Here is an 18,783-nt window from a genome sequence, read left to right on the forward strand (position 1 = left end):
TTAAAGTGGTGTTTTAGACATGTATGTTTTAGTTGAAAAGGCTAATTTTTCACTGTTAAAATTTCATACATGATTAGTGGGGGTTGTGTCTTAGTCTAGGCATATATTTGCTCATTGCTATGCATTATATATAGAGAATTTAGTTACATAAATGCTCACTATATTCTCAAACAAATATCCATGAAATCTCCAGCTGCAGCTTAACTCTCTTTCAGCATGGGTGTGGTCCCTGGGACCCATTTCTATAACCATTTTGTGCTTGTTATAGTTTTCATGTTATAACTTTTAAATTAGTAAGCATATGTTAACGAAATTTGGCAGATTATCAGTACAATGCTTTCATACACAAAATATTTATTTATTAATATTTATTAAATCTTAAGTATGTAAAGCAATGTTTTTGTCATGACTTTTGTTTCTTTTTGCATGTTGCCTATCTAACATTCAAAGTAATTTTCATTTTAAGATTAAAAATACTTTTGTGCATCAGAAAAGTTTCAGATTTCACATGCATAATCTTTATATTGTCCAGATAGTTATCAAGCGTTTCTTAAGAAAAAAACTTTATATTTTATCTGTTATTTTCAATAATGAATCTCTTTATGGGTTTGGTCGATTTTAACACGAAAACATAAATGTTTAGACTAAATAGCTTTACCCTTTCAATATGGGGTTGGTCAATGTGATACCTCGTAACCATTTTGTGCTTGTTATAGTTTCAATGCTATAACTTTTAAATTAGTAAGCGAATGTTAACGAAATTTGGAAGATTATCAGTAAACATTACAATGTTTTCATATGGAAAATATCAAATTTTTTTATCAAGTCATAAGGTTTATAAAGCAATGTTTCTCTCATGCCTTTTTTTCTTTTCACATCTTGCCTATCTATCATGCAAAGTAATGTTCATTTTAAGATTAACAATACATTTATGCATCAAAAATTTGGAAATTTCACATGTGAAATTTTTATAATGTCTGGATAGTTATCAAACATTTCTTAAGAAAAAACTTTTTATTTTATCTGTTATCTGGCTAACAATACAGAAGTTACAATGATGCAGCTCATGTGCACTCATGTTACCATATCCAATAACATAAAACTAACTTTTGGTCTGTACAAAGTAACTTGTCTTGGCTGTGTTTTAGTCAACTAGTATTTTGTAAAATACAGTCACATTTCAATTATTATACATTATTTATGTATATAGATTATTGTTATTTTGAAATAAGTTCTTAAACATATTTTCCCTAAAACATAGAACAGTAAATAAAGAAGTAAAGCAAAGAATTATCACTTCTAGTTACAACCTTTGTACTCGGTTGCTGCTTGACGTAGGTTGCTAAGCCTTTAAAAAGTTTGCACGCGGAGGATATGAAACAAAATATTTTTTTAAAGTTTTATATATACATCTGAACAACTAAAAAATCATAAATTATTACATCAATACTATAGAATTCTACTATAATTTATCAAGCTTAGTAACTAAAATGTATTTTACTCTTAAAAAAATATGAAATTTTGAGGAGACTAAAGATACAACCTACCTCATTGAAATCTTGGTTCAAAAGAAAGAAATGACGCTAGCCACATTAGAAAGACTGAGAAAATCACTAGGGGACATTCTGCACTTCCAGTTGGTTATCTATGTCATATATAGAAGTAAGTGTATATAAGGGAACATTTTCAAAAATGGAAAGAGGTGGGTGGGATGCCACTGTGTTTGATTTATTACATGAGCAATATCTTAGCAAATTTAAAAGATAAGAGGCTCTTATTTTATATTATAGCTTGTTAATATCGGTAATTTGAGTTTCTAATTCGTTTGAAACTATAGACTTAGTATTTTGACTTCAGAAACATTTAATTTGAACCAGTGCTGCATTTAACATACCACATTACACACAAAAATCGATGTTTAACTGTGTTTTTTATATTTACTTTTAAATTAAAAAATTGAGTAAGGTATAATACTAAAATATGAATTATAATCTACAGTTTATTACCAAACTTATCAACATAAATTTATGAAATAGTAGTTCAATAAAATTTTGAATGAGAGTCAACAAACGTGATGACATGGCCTTTCAACCATGATCCGTCAGGAAAAGGTTAACATTTTACATCTCGAGCTAATGAGACCAAATAGTCAGTAGCTAGAGTAAATCAATATGAAGTTTATCAGCTAGCCACTAGCTATCTTTATTATCATTACAATGTACAAGATTATATACCATATCAAGTAATCCTTTTCCCATAGTTTGGCATAAAAAAACCAGCAAACATGATAAATAAAAAAGATGGAAATTTAAAAACCTGCAAAAAGGAATAACAAAAAAGTAAGGAAATAAGGCTGGATATGTTGTAGACATTATTTACTCAAACTACAAATCCCTATTTTGACTCTGCCAAATATAATTCTAGGTAACAGCATGGAGCCAAAATAGGAGTTTTTCGTGTGAGTAAATAATGTCTACAGTATCTTCAGCCCTGTTTACTTACTTTATTTATGATCTGTATTTACAGGGTTTTTAACTTCCCAATTTTTTATTTATTTTATATAAATGTATATTTATTTTATATAAATGTATATTTATTTTCTGATAAGGTACTTTACTTCTGCTCACATACATAGCTATTCTCATTCAATGCTGCCCTCTATTTGCTAAAATGTTTTCGCTTGTCACAAGCCTTTCACTCCCATGGATTAACTGATTTTCACATTTCACAAATTATCATGCAACAAACCTTCACCAATAGTGCTACATACCCACATGGCTCCTTCTATGCTATTCTATCTATCACTTCTCATTTGACTGTGCTTGTGTTCAAATTTTTAGATTGTGCTCTCTTCAATTTTTTTTTTTTTTCGTATCTTCGTATCATTTTTTTCTCTCAACAATAGTGATATCTGTAACTTATTCTGAAGTGGAATTATTTTATATTTCTACCCAGTTATGGAACTTAATACTTCATTGGAAATGTTTTTTTCTACTTTTTATTTCTTTCCACCAACATGGGTATTTTAGTTTCCCCATTTTTCTTGTATGCTCAGTGCCGATTGGAGTTCTGGATTGATTGGTCCCACCTCAATCACTTCTTGGTTCTTCCTTATTTTGATATATAGTCTTTGATCACAATTTGGTGGGCAACTTCTGCAGGACTGAGAATGTCCATGGCACACATTATTTTTCATTTTTGGGGACTCAATCTTTGTTTTTTTTACATTTGATTCTGTACCAGTTTTATGCCTAGCCCTTCGGATATGTGTCAGTTCCATATGCCTTTTGTTAGATGGTCTGCATTTTACCCAACTTCATTATTTTGGCAGATTTTACTAACACCACTACTTTGACATTTGGCTTCGGTTAGCTCCTTCTGAATAGGGGTGGTCATAACATACTCATCTGCTTCTTACACAAGCAGCTTGAGTGGTTGGATTTTCTAGTTGGATATGTTCTTTCTGTTATCTACCCAACAATCGTCTATTTGGAGAGTGTCTTTGTAAATATCCACCTCCATCAGGACCATCCATTCTCTTCCTCGAATGTACTTGATGGAGCTTTTTGTTATTCAATCCATTACAGTTAACTATGTTACTGCTAGTGAGGTTCTTACACAATTGGGGAGATGTGGGTTTTATTGAAGCATTTCTCCCTTTGGGCCTGGCATATTTGCAATCTTTTCAGGAGACCCTGCATGACCCATGGTCTCTTGCTAGGGTTCCTTTGGATTCTCTCATAACTTCCTCCTTCCCTTTTTGACTATATATGTGTTGTTGGTTGAAGATATCCTTCTCATCGTATGCTTTACTGCTTTCTTCTCAATGTCCAGATTTGTTTTTCTTCCCTGATGTTCATCTCCAAAGTAGGGAGGCCTGGGTCGATCAGCAGGAGACTTCAGGACAATGGTCTATGGCCGAAATGTCTTACCATGTTAGCCCTCTGGTACTTACGGCAGTTCAACATGCTTTAGTTCACTTTCTTCCTCTTGTCTGGATTTGACTAATCATATTTCGTTCTGACTATTTGACAGTGGGAGCTTATATCACTCACCAATAGGTACTTATTCTTGTTTCCATTTTGGTAGACAGTGGATCTCCCTTTTTAAACCCATGTACCTGACATGTGTCTCCTGGCATGTTGTGTTCTAGGTGCTTTTGTTTTCATTGCCAATTGTCTTTCAATTTCTGACACACTTTCTACCATGGAGTGGCCTCTCGATCCTAACATTTTCAGTGTCTCTGCCTCCTGTGGGGTACTCCTTCATAGGAGGCATTTGACTCCTTTCTTGATTCCAAGTTACCTCTTTTGTTTTTGGTCTTTGGTTCTTCATCCACTCACCCTGGCTCTCAAAACTTTCAGTTTATAACTTTGGTTTTTCTCATTCCATCAGTCTTCTTCCCAAGGTGATTTTGATCATCCATGTCACTCTGGGTCAGGTCTTTCTAATTGATCCTTCTTGGCCAGCACAGATCTGGCATTCTCGGATGTTTTGGCTTGATATGTTCTTTTTGTTCCAGATCGATTTTACTAACCTACATTTTGGGGGCTCATGTGGAATATTGTTTTCATCATTTTTGTTTCTTCCATAATCCACGTTTATTCTTGGTAAAATCTGGATAACCTTCTGTCTCATATATGCTCTGGGTTGTTTCTTGGCTTTCAAGGCTTCTTTCTGTTGACTCTATTTCCTGCAGTTTCAGTCCCTTTCATCACTCCTCTGTTCGTGATTTTTCCCTTCCTCCTTTACCCATGGGGTTCGTCTTGTGAATCGATTGGCCTTTTATTCCTTGTCTCCTTCTTCCCATAATCAGTTTCTGGTGTCTTCACTCTGATCAGGAACCTTATCTTTTACCTGCATCTCAACCCCATCATCCATTGGAGGTACTTAATTTGTCAAACACTAGGACTACACCTCATATGTTCATCTCCTATTATCTGCTTTAGGTAGCTGTTTCTTACTCATTGGGGTTCCACCTGTTGCCATCCTTCACTCATCTGTGAGACTGTAACTGGGTAAGTATTCTTTGTTATATATAATATTTTTCAAGGGCTTGTTCCATGTTTTGACCAGGATCCTGATCTGTGGTGAGTAGTGCCTATCCAGGTATGTTCCAGTCACTTAGAATTGTACTAAAACCCTCACTGTAAGGCCATGTTGATTTGACTTTCATAATTTCCATGGCCAAAAAATGCACACTGTTCATTACAGTTACATAAACTAGAAATGTGGTGTTCCAAAATATTGCTCGTAGGTTATTCCTTGCAATATCTTTGCTTCATAAATTGTCTGTTCCATACCATAATAATCCATGGAGTTTTTATGGGTAAAGCAGAAAGGGATTGCTGCCCATTCCTGATATTTTTTATATTAAATAATTTGGGTTTGGTCTGCCTTTCAAAATAGGGTTTCATTTTCACCCATTGCATTATATCCAGTGTGAACATTCCTCCAGACTCTCTACCATATTTCTCTCCATTTTTCCAACAGAGTAAGAGAGTACTTATCACTTTCCAGTTCCAAGCCATTGGGGTGGTAGACCATGGAGGTATCCTCCTGAATGAGAGATATGCAATATAAACAGTGAAGACTTCATTCAGTTGAAAGTAGAGCAGTGTACATAATGAGATATCCTCCAAATGGTCACTTCATCTTTGCACGGGTTTTTCTGAGGGAATATTGTAGCTTTGGAGTGCATCATCATAATGATTGAGATTCTTTGTCCTACCCCTGCATGGAAGCCAGTTTCTGGCTGTTGAGTTTTGATTTACAGCTGAACCAATCAACACATGTAGTGTGAATGGGATCACTCATCCTACCCCTTACACAGATGTCAGCTTCTGGTTGTTGAGTTTTAGATTTAGAGCTGAACCAATCAACATGATGTACTCACACATATAGTGTGCCAGCATAAATACAGTTCACCCCTTCGATTGAGATCCCTCATCCTACCCCACATAGATTTTAGTTCCCAGTAGTTGAGTTTTAGATTTAGAGCTGAGCCAATTAACATTAATCCTTACATATGTAATTAGGGTGTCCTTGATCCCTCACTTAATTTGCCTTGAGTGCAGTACCCAAGTGTTGTGAGTCACGATGGGTGCACTTGTTGGTTGCTTCACTTCTTCCTCTTTCACTATCCCTTGATGTCTTTATGCCAAGGATGTTACTGTATTAGAGGTGGTTCTCGTCTGTTTGATTTGAGTGGAATATATATGTATTCAACTCTGCTCACATGTGCCCTATTCCTGATCAGTGATGAGATTTCTCCATCTGATCAGCTGAAGTTGAGGTAAAGATAATATGATCCTCTTTCCTACCCCTGCATGGATGTTAGTTCCTGGCAGTTGGATTTTGGGTTGTAGTTGACTTACCTAGATATGATCCTTGTCCTACCCATGTATGGATGTCGGTTCTCGGCAGTCGAGTTTTGGACACAGTTGACTTCCCGTGTGTGGTCTGTCATACCTTAGCCACTTTACACCTTGGGGCACATCTCTTATTTTACTCACATTCTGTTGATCAGAGAGATTGAAATTATAATATATTGTGGTTGAGATCACTGTCCAACCATTTTCTCTCCCATTGGGATGTGGTGCTCACAATTTTCTGACTGGATCTGTCACACATTTTCCACATCTGAGTGAATAGTGTACCTGGTATAGAAGTGGTGTGGTCTCCCATGTATAATATTATTAGAGGGTTCCCTCAGGGTGTCCATCAGATGCTTTTGAAGGATGCTTCTACTTTCTCCTTTGCACCTGTCCCTCCACCTATTCAATGTAGGATTCTAGCTATGTAACAAAAGGAAGGTAACGTGTTGGAAGTTATAATTGTCTTACTCTGAAAATATATTTCATACAGGTACTTACTGCCTCTCACACATCTCATCCTTCTTCCCCACTGTCCACCAGTGCTTATGTTTCTGCCTAAACTTGAAGTGATAGTTAGGTAGAATAGCATAGAGGGAGTCATGTGGGTGTGTGGCACTACTCATGGTGGAGGTTTGTCACAGGATAATTTGCATGCAAAAATCAGTTAAACCATGTGAATCAAGGAGTGCATGGGAGTGAAAAGCTTGTGGCATGTAAATTTTTTTCCAAATAAAGGGCAGCATTGAATGAGAATAGCTATAGTATGTGAATGGTATATTAGCAGAAATAAGTTCCCATATTTTCAGTGTAGGAAAATTATAACTTTTATTGGTTCTGTTTGGCCCATTGATTATTGTGTGAAGATATGCTTCAAAAGATCCAGGGTTCTTGACACAATGGTAATGAACATGCTTTGCACATTCAAGTGTTTATGGGTTATAAAAGTGACAGTAAGTACTGTTCTAAAATAGAAAAACCTGTTAATTGGCAAGTTATTCAAGATAAGACTATACTTGAACCCAGGAGTTTCTAACCTGGTCATTTAACCCATGTGTGTATAAGGTACCATTCAGGAGAAAAATAACAATAACAAACTTTTTTTTTGAAATGTAAAAATTATATCAAGAAACAAATATATTTTCCAATATCATTTCTTACATAAGAGCTTTTTTTTTACTTGTGCTGCCTTCTAAATGTGCATTATTTGCTCACCACCAGCCATAATGCTCCCACCTACCCTCACATAATTTCTTGTGGTATAGCTATGCCTTAGCATGCCAATGTGCAACAATCAGAGTGCAATACACCTTCCTAGCACAGCTGACTTACTCTGTATTGTAAAGCACTATAATTACCTCTCAATTTGGTATTACAGTGTGCAGTTATGTTCAATTTTTGCTCTGTACTTACAATTCCCGATTGCACTTTCGATTAATTGTAATGTGTTTTGACAACTCTTGGTTTGTTATCATTTATTTGCTGTTTATTTAGTGTTTGTGGAATACTTTTCTTTTTCATTTCCACATAATGAACTTTCACTTTAATGTTAATACAATGCTTTCTGTTGTGGATCTGGCAAGTACTGATCCACCATCATGTACTACTTCTGTAGCTTTGGGCTCTATACTTTTTGTGGAGGAGGTTTTGTCCATGATGCATCATGATTTGTAAACTATCTTTTAATCTGCTATGTCAAGTAGGAGAAGTCCTATCTCACCCTTCACACAGTACCTTATCTATTTGGGGGTGTTTTTTCAACACCAGCAGGGTCCAGCCTTGGTTTCCAAAGCCAAGTCTTATCCTTCTCTACCTATGCATGAGGTTCTATCTCATTTGGGGACCTAGACTTCCATGGTAGCTCTCATACCCTGGGGTCATGTACTCATGTGTTGTCTTCATTGTGTGTCACACAATCATTAGAATCTTGTTTGGGATCCCTTGGACTCGACCATCCACCTCCCTCTTTCCATAAAAGTCGACTCTGCCTGATGGCTCTACAGAGGCAACTTCTCAGTTGCCATTCATCTGCCTCTTTCCCATTCCATTTGCACCTTTTTATGGATACTTCTCTTACAGGGTAGGGAGTGTATCTGGATTCTCATGAGGTCTCTAGTCATTGAATGGTGGTTGAATCTTCCCTCTACAAATAAATAAAATAAAATTTGTGGCAGGAATTTAGGTTTAAAAAATTTTCAAGCCTCAAAGAAAATTTTGGGGCCTGAAAGACAACCTGAGGTGGTCAGAAACATGATGAAAAAGTTGAAGCCAAATGAATTTTGATTGATCCACTGGGCGTAAAATTATTGAAATAAAGGAGAGAGATGTGAGGCGAGAAGAGATGTAGAAGATGCCAACCCAAACATGCCAAGAAAGCTGTGAAAAGACCATCATTCACTAGTCAGAGTTGAAGCACGTGTGTCTGTTGATAAAAGTGATGATGATGTCAGGCAAAGGGAGCAGTCATCGAATGATGAATAGAGAAACAAACCAATTACATGAGTTTCAGTTTAATTAGTTGCCAATATGAAGTTATGGGATTGAAAGAAAAGAAAACTTTATAAAATTAACATGATAATAAGTTGAAACTGAGTCAGATGGACTTTTGATGAGTAACAGCCCTTTTTATGGGGGCTGGGAGAAAATTATCCAGTGCCTTTGTTAATTTGAATGCAGAGGGAAACGGGAGTGCCCAAAGAAATCCTGCTTTCATGAGCCAGGTGCCAAATAATCTACCTGACCCATGCCTGAGATGTGGAACTGAAAAAGAAATGATTGATTAGTACATGTATATGGTTAAACACAACTTATATAGTTAAGAGGAGATATGTTTCCCATGTGGATGGCATTGGCTCTGAGGTTGGGGAAGGTACCTGTTTGGCTGTTGTTGTTTTGTGGCTTTATTGTAAAATTTTTGAGCTAATATGTTACTGCGATCCTTAATGAGAGGTAGGTGAGTAAAATTGTTGACATATGTTTGTTGGGTGTATTTTGGGAAACAGAATGCTGTTTTGATGGTGGGGAGCTGTTGTTGCTGGATCTTTTTATATAATGTATAAGGCATATTGCAAGTAATGGGGCATTGTATAGAGGTCTGATGTAGGCTTTGTAAATTTTAATGATAGAGTGGCTGTTACAGCCTTTGTTCATACCCACAATTAGGTGGAGGAATGCCAGTCCAGTGCTCGTTTTTATCAAAATGAGTTTAGCGTGATTCCTAAAAATGTGGCAGTTGTTTTAAGAGTGATGGGGTGTTGTATAATGTAAGTTTAATATATCTGAGTTTTCTGTTTTGTCTGCCTATTTTTCTATGAAATACTATTGCCTGAGTCTTAATGGGTTGAGAAGTACTCTCCACTTATTACACCAATTAGTTATTTTGTTTGATATGCCCTGGACTCTGCATATGGCAGTGAGTGGATTGTGTGATGTACTCCAGACGGTGATGTCGTTGGCATACTGGGAGATGAAGGTATGTATTAGCTGCAGGAATGGTATGTTATTTATGAATAGAATGTAAAGTAGTGGGCTAAGGACAAAGCCCTGGAGGACTCCTGCTTCTATTGGAAATGCGTTGGACATGCTGTTATTGATTTTTCTTTTGCAATTCTGTTAGTGATAAAGCTGGAGAGGATGGGAATGGGGATTTTGTTTTCAGTTAACTTGTACTTTAAGGCATTGTGGCAAATGCATGTTTTACATCTAAAGAGGTTGTAACTGTGGAGTGATTGTGGTTAAAACCTTGGCATATAGATTCAACTAATCTCACTGTGTGATCAGTTGCCTACCTGTGTTTCTTATTCATGTTGTGGTTATTGCTGAGAATATTGTTGTTTTCTAAATTGTGGAGAAGTCTGTTAGATATAACTTTTTATGTGAGTTTGCATAATGTGTTCAGAAGACTTGTAGATATATAGCTGCTTGGTAGGCAGAGATTCACATCTTTTTTGTGGAATCACTTTAATTATTGCAGACTTCCAAACTGACAGATGGTATCTGGATAATAAGGATATGTTGTATAAGGCAGCTAGATGCTTTAGTATGTTTTCAGAAAAGTTCTTGATGATCATATTCTTAATGTAATCTTCACCTGGGGTAGTGAGTTTAAGGGTTTTGAGAATAATTTTAATTTCTCTAAAAGAGATAGGGTGCGTGTAATAATCATGGTGTTCTTGTAGCATGGATAGGTCTACTGAGAATGATGGGTTAAAAATGGTGTGATTGGTGTTGATGTGGTTGTTAATAGTATTGAAGTGTTGACTGTAAAATTTAGAGTGGCTGGGTGTGATGAAAGTGTTGATGTAGATGTGTTCAAATAGGTTGGCTTTTTTGTCATCAGTGTATGCTGTATTATTATTGTATGTTATATTAGCATTAATATTGTTTGTGGTGTTGTTTTTAAGTTTATGGCAAAAAAAGTGCTGGATTGGTTTTTGATTCATCCACATCAACTTTTAGTAACTTGGATCATTTTCTACCTTTAATATGGGGTCATTTGATCATAATCCATTCTGACACTTCAACCATTATCTCTTACATCAGTCGACAAGGGGGCACCTGTTCTCGTTCATTTTGCTTTTGAACATTGGATCTCCTTTTCTGGGTCCAGTCTCAGTAAGTTTGTCTTTCTGCTCTGAATCTTGAGATGGTTCGGTTATCTCATCCCGACAAGGTTCTACCTACAGAGTGCTCTCTTGCTCCTCAAGTGTTTCAGTGCTCCCTGTTTGGTAGTCCTTTTCTAGATGCATTTGACACCAATCTCAATACCAAATTGCCCCTCTTCTGGTCTGCAGTTCCTCATCCTTTGGCTTTGGTGGTGGATTACTTCAGTTAAGATTGAACCACTCTTTCCCTTTATGCTTATCATCCTATCCATCTTCTTCCCCATGTTCTCTCTATTATACAACCCCTCCATGTTGAGTCCTTTTAATTGCCCCATTCTGGCCTGCTCGTCCATGGTTTCTGATATTTAACCTCCTTCAGTCATCCCCTCCCATACCTCTTACACTTCTATGTCAACCTCAGTCCACCATATTTCATCCCATCATCACCATACTCCTTCACCTGCACTGCTTCCCTCCATGGATCCTGATCCTATCTTTTTACACCATGGACTACTTTGTCTACCCATGATAGTTCTTCTATCACCATTACTGGATGTATTCGTTTTGCTTATGCATCATTATCTGAGGATTCTCATCGCATTTTCCTAGTCTCCTCCCACCAGAGACATCATCTCACCTTTTTGCTGGCTACCAACATCTGTCATTTGTCAGAAGAAATTGTACAGGCTGGCATCTGGACCACACCTCACATATTTATTGCTCTCTATCTGCATCATTTGACCATCTCTTCATCTTACTATTGCTTGCCATCACCATTCTCCATACATAATTTCGACTCTGAAAGGGTAAGTTCTTCCTTTTATTCATTCCCCTTCCAGTGGCCCTTTCTCCTTTCCTGGATCCCACTCTGGTGTGAGTAGTGCCTGTCCAGGTATACTTAAATGTAAATCTGCACTATAGAGCTGTACAGGTCTGTAATGCTCACTGAAGAGATGGAGTGTTCCACAAGACTGCTGGAGGTTGCCTCATGGTATTTGCTTCATACATAAAGCCCACACCAGACTCGTGGACTATCATGAGTAAAGCAGTTTTGAGATTGCTGCCCATCTCTCTGGTCTTAGATTAATACACTGGGACTGGCCTGCTTTTCAAATACAGTTTTTATGGTCACCCACTGCACTGTCTTACGGTGTTGTGTTCCTCCAGACTTCCCAACTCATTGTTCCCCCCCTCTCCCAGTGTACTACAAGAGTCCTTACCACTTACCAATTCCTAGATGTTGAAGTGGTGGACTATGGAGGCTTTCTCCTATCAATACCTGACTGATTTCACTCAGTAAACAGTAGAGTGGTGGTGTTCTGCTGGTGTAGATGTTGAATACTCTCCTTCTACTGTGGACCAAAAGAAAAACTTTGATGCCACTTGGTTTTTGACTGGATGAATCCACCACATGCAGCTCACCCATCCAGCTGACTTTTTCCCATTCTTCTGCTGCCTTGATGTCAGTTCCCAGGTGGTTTGGTGTTTGATTGGTGCAGGACTAGTCAACATGTGTCATCATATATGTTTTTGGTAGGGGGCCTCCTCCTACTGCAGAATGGACAAAATATTCCCACCACCACCAGGTTTTGGACTGAAGTTGACCCACCACATTGCATTCTTCTTTTCTAACATTACTTGAATGTTGGGTTTTTGAGTGGCCTGATGTTGGTTGTTACCTGGATCTACCCACATGTGCTTTGGCTGGGTTGTCAGAACAGAAGTTGTTTTTCCTTCTGCTTTTTCGTCTTGAGGTGAAGATGGTTCAGACCCTTCTCCCACCACAGACCTTAATAGAAATACCCAATGTTCTATGGTTTTGGACTGGACTTGACCCAGTGGTAGGAATTTTGGTTTGAGGTCTATCAAGTCCCAAAGAAGTTGAGGCTTGAAAAATAACCAGGATGGTCAGAGACTAGTCTCTTTTCACCACGCATGAGGTGTATTTGTAGTAATTTCAGCATGAGCACGAATATTCTGTGAAAGAATGAATGAAGCTGAGTTGCTGAAGTGTGCAAAGTTGGCAAAAGGAGAGTACTTTCTTGTGTGGAGCATCAGTCAGAAAAGTCGTGAAGAGAGAGGCCTCTGGTCACATAGGCTGCAAAGCACATGTGGAGATGTTTATATCACGTGGTTGTGACATCAGTTGTGGTTGTAGATAGAGAAGGAGAACCAAGCACACCATTGTTGAAGCAAATATTTAAAATTTTGAATATTAATAACTGAATAAGAATCCAAGAGTAGGTCATAGGAACCGATATAAAAGAAAGTTTGGACTCAATTTTAGGATATGGATAAAATCTTGTATATTGCAAACCATGGTGTCTGTCTCCCATTTGAAAAGCTGCACAGGCAGGCAAAGCTCAACATTCACTTTGAAATGACAGGAGAACAGGCATGAAATTTTATTTAGCAAGCAGGATATCCTACAGTTGTTTGGAATTAATCACATTATCATCCACATTTCAAATTGTGACATAACATAAAGAATTAAAATGTAGATTTACCGTATGTTATTGGTGAGCAGCTCTTAGCATGACTGAAATGTTGAACAATTACTAATTTGTGATGGGCAGTATAAGTAGCTCAGAGCTCTGGCTCTGAGTTAAACCAAGAGTGCAACTCAATTAACCTTTTTAAAATCCATGAAATAATTTAGATTCATAGATTAACTTAAACTTTTCCAATCTCTGGGAATCTCTTTCCAATCTCTTTTGTTTGCTATTAGATACATCTGATAAACTGATAAGTAAATGACCCTTTTCAGAGGGCAGGGACCAGAGTTCCAAAGCCCATGTTAATTTAAATGTGGGGGAAACTGGAGTACCCACGATCAAGTGCTGAATATTCAACTTGATATTCTGCCTTATTTAGCGACACATATCTTTAAAATGGGTGAAGAATATACCTGGTACAGATGGGGTGTGGTCTCCCACAACAGTGATCCCATATGTTATGGTATCACACTCCATGGGTTCTCTTTGGTTTCCTTCTGAAGGTGGGAGCATCAAGTCTAGTAGCAAGCATTCTGCATATAGAGGGCAGCACAAGTTGAGAAAATCTATTATGTAAGGGGAGGTAAGTAGCTCTTGGAAATATATTTTCTCAGGGAAATGATTCATAAAATGAAACAAAGTTAAATGTTTATAATATTTTAAAACTTTATTAGTATAAATTTAAAACATTTAAAAACATATATAAAATGCAAATACTGGTTTTATTTTCAAAGATACTCTTCAGTTTCTAAAGTAAGACACTTTCTGATTAAATCTACATAACAATGGAAAACCTTCCCATTTTTATTAACATAAAGCTTTATACATGTATTAAACTATGTAACATTTAAAGTTTTAAATTTATCATAACAAGAATACCAAAATGGAAATATTTGAAAAAGGTTCTTGTAAAGTAGGATATTTTTCTATAATACATTCTGATTAAGAAATTAGCACAAAGGATCACATACAAAAGTTGTAATGGTTTCCAAACGAGACCCAAAACTCGAGTGTTTTCGAATAATTCACTATTTTTCTTCAAGAGAATAAAGAGAAAAAGAATAGTGAAAGTGCTTGAGTTTTGGGTCTCATTTGAAAACCATTTTCATAATACAGTTATTAACATGTTTATTAACAGGTAATAGGCAATTATTTGCATTGGGAACATGGGATTTATTTAAATTTATTTTTCCTATATATATATAAAAGTATCTTTGGAAGTTTTCATAGCATACTTGAACAATTTAAAGTTATAAGTAACATAAGAAGTTTGAGCTAGGAGTTTCACTTTATTCAGTCATAAGGTTTATATGTGGATAAATTTGAATGAAGAATAATTTTTAAGTAGGAAAACTACAAGTCTTTTTCTGAATGTAAATCTTTATTATTGTAATGTGTAATATTTTTGCATACCTATATTTATTTTCTGTCAATTCAATTTCACCTACTAGTTATTGTGATAAATGTATATGTGTATTTTAAACATTCTGTGTATCCCTTAAAATGTGTATACTATTAACTTGTGTGTTGTATTTAAAAATTGACAATTATAGAAGTTTATTGTTTCCAGGTGATGAAGACACATGTGGTCAATTTGTGGTTACAAAGTTATTGAAAGGCACAGAGTATGACATTGCATACAACATCAGATACAATGTGAAGAAGGGCTGTTATTGTGACCAACTTAAAGTCGGTAAGAGTCTATTAGAGGTACTTGGAATTTTTATAATTATAGAGGATAAGTTTAAAGTTCTTATCAATAACAATCATACTTTTGTTGAAAGCTGATTTTGTTTTATTCATACAAAGAAATTTACTTGTAGTAAATATTTGTTGAAAAGTAAAACCTGAGATCAAATGAAATTCAAACACATCTCACTTTTTTGAGATGGTGTTTTAACCATATCTAGTTAGAAAGTACTACTTGCATAACAAATTGTTATTGGAACAATTGTTTAATATATTTCTTCATAAGATGAAAAAAGTATTTGAAATGGGTGTAAATCAAGTGATTTAAATGCTCTTGCAACTTTTAACTAAAACTGACTAAAGAGCAATCTGTTGAGAAATACTGGCATCAGAAGGTAAACAAAGTATCTAAAGTTTGTGTATATAGTAATGATGATATTAGTGAAGTTTTGATGCGTAAGACAAAAAAGATGGTGAAAGGGAATCATCAGAACATTCAGAAAGTAAAGATAATGGAAACAAAACATAATTTCAGTTGTATATGTTCAAGCTAGTTGTGGTGAATGATCGGGAAGTAGTTGTGGAAGCTGAAGAGATTATCATTGCCAACAAATTACAGACCTAATGTTTGGTCTTCCATACACTGTATATCTTATGTTTAATGAAGTCACTGGGACCAAACTTTTAGAAGGATAAATAAAAAATCATTTGAATGAAATTGTTTTAATTTGAATTAAGATAATTAGTATAGGTGGATAACAAAGTGATTATTTAATAAGCTTATTTTAGAAGTGGACATCAAATTTTAATGTCCAAATCTGTGTTATCAACAATGTATTCTTGGTATATAAAAAAAACACTAAATACTCGCCCAAATGAATATTATCTTTCCCAATGACAGAACAATCACAAACTTAAGGAAAGTTATGAAAACTAACCATTGGACCTGATGTAGATTTACACAGATAAACTATGCAGTAATTGACTATGATTTTTGAACATAATTTTTTTAATAATTTCTTTAAAACTATAAATAATTCTTGAATCTAGTGTACCCTTTCAATTTTAAAAACAGTTCAAGGTAAGTAAATAAAAAATTGTGTTGCTGATAACATGCATTGCTAGTTAACACACTTAGGAAATGTAAGCAGTTGCTAGTGTACCAAAAAATGACATCATCTTTTTATCTTTGTTGTATCTTAGTGAAATGTTGAACTGTAATGTATGAAATAACAAAATTAGGAATGGAATGTATGAAATCAACTAAATTACTATCAGAGTATGAAAAATTAGAGATTTATTAAAAACAATACAAGACAAATTATTCTCCTTATCTCTATTAATTTCTGAAACTCACTTCTGAAATACTGAAGACTTGAGTAACTTGTTGTCAACAATACTACAACAGTTGAACCACACACACACAACATATGAGTCTTACAGAGTTACGTAATGAAAATTATCACAACTAACACTTTTAAAACAATATATCTTCAACACTCCTGTCTTAAAACTAAACGATCATTAAATATTAAGTCACAAAATAAACCAAATAATAACACTTACACTAAACAGTCTTGTATATCTAACATACAGATTCTAAACTAATATCTCTTTATTGTCTTGTCTATCTAAGTTTAAATCTTAAGGCTTTCATTTCCTTGCTATACTGCAAGATCACTTGTCACATGACTAACTACTTAATTTGTTTTACATAATCAAACATAATATCCATATCTTACCACTGGGAAACCTTGTATTGGTGTCTTAATATGAAAATTCCTCAAATAATATTTAAAGAGACAGGTAAGCTAGCATTTGAAGTAAATAAAAATATAGCTGAACTAAGTGATAGAAGATAAACGATAAACACAATCATAACTAAAAATAAATAAATAAAAATTACTAGCTAACAAATTGTCTTTAAACATGTTTTTATTGGATATGTGTCAACAAGGAACTCTGACAAACTTATGAAATGAGATTCTGTGAATTGCATTTAGTCAATTAATGTACTTTAGGGATGAGCATTATTTTTCATCATACTTGGTCTTCCTGCCCCCAGTTTCCCTTTTGTTAATTTATTATGAAAGTTATGCCAATCAGCCATTACAGTTTTAAATCCATTTATTTTAATATAAAATAATATGTTTCGTGAGATTAAGTTCTTAAATAAACAGCAATCTAGAGATAATGCTGATAAATTTATTTACCTCTTCTCTCAGTTACAACTATTTTCGATTACACTGCCCTCTTGTGCACATATTTTTCTCTTACCACTAGCATTGAAACTCCCACCTAATTCTAACTACGATATGAAGGTTTGTCAAACTCCTATTGGTTGATGACTGTTAGATGCTAATTTGCTTGCTTAAATGCAGCTGAACCACATGATATAGCTGCATTTAAGCATGCAAATTAGCATATGACAGTTCTCAACCAATAGGAGTTTGACAAACCCTTCTATTGCAGCTGATTCCCTCTATGCAGTTGAACCAAATCTTCACTTCTTGATTTGGCACTACAGTGTTAACACCCAGTGCTTATTTCAAACTTGTTTTCTTCTTTAGTGAATTTTGATAATGTTCAGTGGCTCATTTTGCATTTCAAAGTATTGTTTGTAATCCCAAACCAAGTTAGATTTCTTTATTTGATTGTGAATTCTATTCCCCACTCAATTACTGGTAGTCAGTCAATATTTATAAGTTCACAATTTGAAATTGTATTACAGCTAGAGTTGGTACTGGTGATCAACTGCCCATGCCAATGGCAGGAGGTGCAGCATTATTGGCAGAGGAAGTGTCGGCCATAGTCTGTCAGGAAATGGCTTCTTTCATGTGGGCCAAGGGATCTCCTGATCTACACGCAGTTCTGCCTTTACCTGAGGATTTCGATCAGGACTATGTTGATTTGGACAGCCTTCCCCCATTCCTTTGCTGTGCAAGCATGTTCTCAGCCTGTTGAAGCACCTAGACATCTTTCACCATTTTTTGACTTGATGTCACAGATATTTAATGTTTTGTCTTTGTCACCCATGACATTTGATCCCTCCCTTTTCAAATTAACTGAATCACATAGTTTTGAGTATTTATTTGCCTGATATTGGGATCCATGCTAAATGTTTTGGAGATCAATTATGTGTGGGGTAAGTATTCCATACCTCCACCTACTGCAGAGGCTCATGCACTCACATATCATTGTTCAGCATATCCTTTTCTCAATGACTAACAATTGGATTTACTTTTTCCCCTCTGGGGTTTGAACCCTGATATTCTGGCGCAATTTTCTCAGGCACAATTTACTTGCTTCCTTTTATCCCTCACAACATTCTTTCATTATATGTCATTCATTCACGTGTAGTCCTAGACTTTTCGTCATTCTCCAGATGATTTTTTTGTTGGAAGCCCGTACCCTTCTACTTACCACCTTGTCCATATTGTCTTCATCTGCCCTTGTCCCTCCACACTTGGCTCCTGTGTTGCTGAGATCTCTTGGGTTGGGATGCTTTGTTGATACACATATGCATCTCCCCCAATTTCTTTGCAAGATCTTTGATCAGCTGCTTTTCTGAGATCTATGGTCTTTGATGGGCTTCCTGGACACCTTGGAGCCTCATGTTGA

At 35.7% G+C, this 18,783-nt stretch overlaps 1 protein-coding gene across 1 annotated transcript in view; it reads left to right on the top strand.

The window, feature by feature from the left end:
• LOC111087199 overlaps nucleotides 1-18,783 on the top strand; it is a gene marked incomplete at its 5' end in the record, with an annotated part of 183,551 nt that overhangs the window by 128,904 nt on the left and 35,864 nt on the right. Inside the window, one exon of the mRNA XM_022393042.1 lies at nucleotides 15,044-15,166. Within this exon, the coding sequence (XP_022248750.1) occupies nucleotides 15,044-15,166 (123 nt within the window). The remainder of the gene's footprint in view (nucleotides 1-15,043; nucleotides 15,167-18,783) is intronic.

This window comes from Limulus polyphemus, unplaced genomic scaffold (assembly GCF_000517525.1).
Source record: "Limulus polyphemus unplaced genomic scaffold, Limulus_polyphemus-2.1.2 Scaffold1863, whole genome shotgun sequence".
In the NCBI taxonomy this organism is placed as follows: domain Eukaryota; kingdom Metazoa; phylum Arthropoda; class Merostomata; order Xiphosura; family Limulidae; genus Limulus; species Limulus polyphemus.